A 4,816-nucleotide genomic window follows, 5' to 3' on the forward strand; every position below is an offset into this window, starting at 1 on the left:
GTATCTTAATATCTGTTGTCCTTATTTAAATTAATTTGAAAAAGTTATTATTTTCTATCTATATTGTATGTATAGCACTTTAAGCTGCATTTCTTGTATGCTATACAAATTAAATGTATAGTTATTGTCACTATCACAATATATGCAAGTAAAGTAATATAAGTAAAAGTCAGATTTTCCTTTGGGGCTCAGATTAAACTTAAATTCTCATCGACCCTCTCTTTAGTGGCCACTCTCTCTTTTACAAGTTAATTTTTCTTTGAACAAGTAGCGAGTGAGTTTCGAGAGTAAATAAAGAAATAGATTGTTTTACTACTGTTCACTGAGGCCCGTCCTAATATCAGAACACAGATCAAACCTAAATAAATCACAAGTTTCCACTATTCAATGAGTACACATCATAAACCACTGTAACTTAATACAGTATCTGTCTTTAAAAAACATATGCTGCTGTAGCTTCTTTGGTATTGCCTTTAAATATACTGTTCATTTATGTTTGACGGAGAGAAAACAAACTTCTTTTTGACCTCAGTTCTTGATTTTTTTTTCCTTTCTGTTAATAAGTAGCATTAGTTACATTCACCTTGGGTTCCACAAAAATACAAGTGAAAGCAAAAAACATTTCCTCTCTCAAACAAGATGTTCCTGTTAGTCATGTGAGAAACTGTCTAAGAGAAGGAGGGCCCTGGTAGATATACAGTATATATAGTGATCAGGCATCTAAGCCTTCATTTCCCACACAGTCGTCATGAAGACAGCAGCGGCCCTCTTGGCTCTCTCTCTCCTTCATGTCTGCTCTCCTGTTCCGGTCAGACGCCCCGACAACTGGCTCGGTAAATGTCGAGCCTCCAGCAACCTCTCCATCACAGCACTGGAGGTGCTGCCAGGTGGAGGCTGGGACAACCTTCGGAACATGGATATGGGCCGAGTCATGAACCTCAGCTACTTCCAGTGCCAGACGACCGAGGACGGGTACTACCTCATCCCAGACGAGGTGTTTGTCATTCCCCACAAAGAGACGGGTGTGGAGACCACCTCAGAGATAATCAGCTCCTGGCTTGAGCAGAAAAGCTCAACATCCTCCTCCATAAATGCAGACATCTCCTTCCTCACAGTGATAAATGGCAAATTCTCTATTGAGAACCAGAGGATGAAAACCCATCAGGTCAAAGACTCATCGACTACAGCCAGAGTGCAGGTGAGCCTTTGTTTTGCTATGGTTTGAATGTAAAAATGTACAAAGCATGACAAATTTAAAACAGTTTGGTGATCCAGAGTTAATTCCTCATTTCACAGACACATACACACCCTTCTCTCTCCTAGTACAACGTAATCTGTACCCAAGATCAGGTTATAGATAAAGGGCCTAGATAGCGGTAGTTTCTATGCTCATGGAGTTTCATAATCAGGGGTCCCAGACAGAGAGGCAACAAACTCCAACTCTTTTTGCATCTTACACCAGTGGAAAGATGTAAGGACACAATGTGATTTAGGAAGGCATACCTTAGGCTTAACTATCCGATCGGATGTAAACACCTGCATTACATGTAACATAGAGAGTGACAGCAATTCTATCCTTTTATGTATGTGCTGTTGGGATGGGTGACACAAGTGGAGGGGGATATACTGGGATGCTGTGTGTGACATCTTGAGACTTGGGGGTGAAAATTGCTCATATTGCTCTGTTGGCTTTTGTACATTGTTCCACCTTCTGATCGCCTTGATGCATCAAGTCTATATTAAAACCTTCTGTATATGACATCAGCTTCTGCCTGAGTTTTCCTTTCACCAGCTTCCAGAAAACTTCCAACACATCTATGCCTTTATACTACGTTGGATTGCTTATAAATTTGGATGATATGTTTAAAAAAAGGTCTCAAATGAAAATAAGTTCCTTCATGATTTATCTTTTTATTGGTCAACTCAAGAGGGGCAGTGCACATTAAAATGTATCTGTTGTCGTAACTGATTATATGAGAAAAATATCACTTAAAAGCAAATACGTTTGTATTCATTTAATGCACAGCTGATTGAAAAAAGAAATCCCCAAATAACATTTAATGATGTTTTATTCCTCTTTCTTTCAAAGGTTCGTAACTTCATCTACACTGTTAAGGCTTATCCAGACTTCACTCTGGACACACGCTTTGCTCAGCAAGCCAGAGAGATAGCTGATGCAATTGAAAACAACCAAACGAGGAACGCAGATTATCTCTCAGAGAAGATGGTGCTGGACTATGGAACTCATGTCATCACCAGCGTCGATGCCGGGGCTGCTTTAGTGCAGGAAGATTACCTCACTACTACATATGTGTCGGACAGCGTGTCGCAGGGTTCCTCCGTCAAAGCTCAGGCTGGCTTCAACTTTTTTGACAAACTCAAGTTTGACATAAGCAGTCAGACTTCCCAGCAGAGCTCGTCAATCAAAACGTATCAGTCCAACATTCAGTACTCTCTCATTCAAAGCCATGGAGGCGGCACACCTTTCTATCCTGGCATCACTCTGCAGAAGTGGCAGGAGAGTACCAGAAACAACCTGGTTGCTATTGATCGCTCCGGATTTCCCCTACACTTCATTTTAAACACCAACACCATTCCTGACCTGCCACAGCCGACAGTCGGGAAAGTGGCTCATAGTGTGAGTCAAGCCATAGAGCGATACTACATGGTCAACAGCCGCCCTGGCTGTGTTGACGTCAACTCCAAGAACTTTAACTTCCAAGCCAACATTGATGACAGTTCCTGCGAGGGCCCTGCTACAAACCTCAGTTTTGGAGGCATCTATCAAACCTGTGATCAACTCAGTGCAGATGCGGGTCCCCTTTGTGATTCCCTGGCCAAGAAAAACCCTGGAACGGGAGACTTCTCCTGTCGTTCTCCTTACTCCCCAACGTTACTGAGATCAGAAGTGAGACAGCAGGGTTACAATTCCCACCAATGCTACGATCACAGCTATCACTGTGGATTGTTTTGGTTGAAAACTTGTCATAGTTCAGTGTGTCAGGACAACTACTATGTCCGCCGTGCTCGCATTAACACCTACTGGTGCTCTGTGAACGGAAAGGCCCCGGACAACTCTGGGTATCTGTTTGGAGGCATCTACAGCCCCTCTCTCCTGAACCCCCTCACCAAGGCCAAAAGTTGCCCACCGAACTTCGTCCCACAGAGTTTCCTCTCAGATGGCCAAGTGATCTGTGTGAGTGACGACTATGAAGCCGGATCCAGATTTGCAGTGCCCTTCGGAGGCCTCTTCAGCTGCCAGTCCACCAACCCACTGGCAGGAGGCCAACGACGCTGCCCTCCCAAGTTCAGTCAGCACCTTGCCACAGTGAGTGATGGCTGTGAAATTCTTTACTGTGTCCAGTCGGGACTGTTCACAGGCGGGCAACTGCTCCCAATCCACCTTCCCCCTTTCACTAAACCTCCGCTCGTCACCGTGCAAGCCACCAACACAGTAATGGTGATGAGTGATGGAGACAAGAGCTGGGTCAGAGTGGGGCAGACCAAGATGTGGAAACTGGCCAAACCAGAGGAAATCAAAGCAATTGTGCATCAGATGGACCCAGAATTGAATCAGAGGACGGGGGGAGAAAAGGCCGGCATAGCCTTTGGGGTGATGGGTTTGATGGTGCTGGTGGTCATAGGGGCAGTACTCATGAAGAGGAGAAGGAGAGGGCTCCCTCGGTTGGGGATGGCGACGGGCTATGAGGAAATACGTGGAGAGGTGGGTTGTGATGAAGCAGAGAGGGAGACACAGCAAGAGGATGCAAAACTGCTTGGCGCCTTTCTCCCTGACACAAGTTCTTTGAATGAGTGAGATTTAGTTTTGAAGTTGATTGTCACCTCAGAAATCTTTGAATCTTTAAAAATGAGTTTTTATGGAGAGGGAGATTTTGTTGCAGTTCTTATAGAGTTCCTGGTTTGAATCAATGTGGCTTTTTAATAACCAAAAAAAATCTTGAATTTTGCACTTTCTAACATTGAATTACATTCAAGATACTTGATTTCAGTTAAATCTGCTTTTAAAATCACAACAGTAAAAAAGAAATGCAATTACAAATGTTTTTCACAGATAATTGGTGGACCCTTTGTAGTTTGTGTATGAATAATTTTGGTACTGTACTTGCAATTCAAAACTATACGTTTATAAATGGTGTATGGTGTATCTGTGTAATTTCTTTATGCTTGCTATCTCTCTGGCCACGGAAAATGTCTTAAATGTCCGATTAATGTCTTGGTAGTTGGTCAAGGACATAGTTAATGGCCTTCTAACATGTCTTTTAATAGATAATGTAAAGGTTAGTTCAAAAAGCAGAAAGGAGTGCCCTTCCATCACAAGGCGCTTTTAAGAACCTTGCATTAATAAGACATGCGTAAATGTCCATGTTGCTGCAATAAACAAAATCTTTGTTTCTATTTTATTATATATAAATATGATTTATTGTCTCTATTTATACACACATATATATATATATATATATATATATTACACTCTCGAGGTTACACGTGAGATTTCTGCAGAGGTGTAAGCATCAGTTTAGATCCTACTGGTTCAGAGTAAATGAAGATGGAACAAAAATAAATTCAAGATTTTATTTCTATCACTAAAACTGAAACTGTGCAGATGTAGCTGAAATCCTCTAAAAAGCCATAGCACAACACTCGAACATGATCATGTGGTAATTCAGAAGCAGTGTAAAGTTAGAGAGTTTTCAGTAAATACCCGTGTAAGTGTTTTCTCCAAATCAACGATTTTGGAACAATCTGTGCCTTTTGAGATTTTATTTATTCTATTATGTCACTGTAGGTATTTGTT

The 4,816-nt window shown here is 41.9% G+C and overlaps 1 protein-coding gene across 1 annotated transcript; it reads left to right on the forward strand.

Moving 5' to 3' along the window:
- The first annotated feature begins 706 nt into the window (after window positions 1-706).
- On the forward strand, window positions 707-4,421 carry LOC128447828 (macrophage-expressed gene 1 protein). Its single transcript, XM_053430198.1, has 2 exons — window positions 707-1,198; window positions 2,090-4,421. The coding sequence occupies exons 1-2, from the start codon at window positions 749-751 to the stop codon at window positions 3,815-3,817; spliced, it is 2,178 nt and encodes a 725-aa protein (XP_053286173.1). The 5' UTR covers window positions 707-748; the 3' UTR covers window positions 3,818-4,421.
- Window positions 4,422-4,816: the final 395 nt, after the last annotated feature.

Source organism: Pleuronectes platessa, chromosome 9 (genome assembly GCF_947347685.1).
Source record: "Pleuronectes platessa chromosome 9, fPlePla1.1, whole genome shotgun sequence".
In the NCBI taxonomy this organism is placed as follows: domain Eukaryota; kingdom Metazoa; phylum Chordata; class Actinopteri; order Pleuronectiformes; family Pleuronectidae; genus Pleuronectes; species Pleuronectes platessa.

What these genes read in the sequence shown, in the direction of transcription:
- LOC128447828 (XM_053430198.1), top strand. Translation starts at nt 749, where the DNA reads ATGAAGACAGCAGCGGCCCTCTTGGCTCTCTCTCTCCTTCATGTCTGC. An exon ending in CGACTACAGCCAGAGTGCAG is followed by an intron (nt 1,199 to 2,089) that starts GTGAGCCTTTGT and finishes TTTCTTTCAAAG; the next exon opens with GTTCGTAACTTCATCTACAC.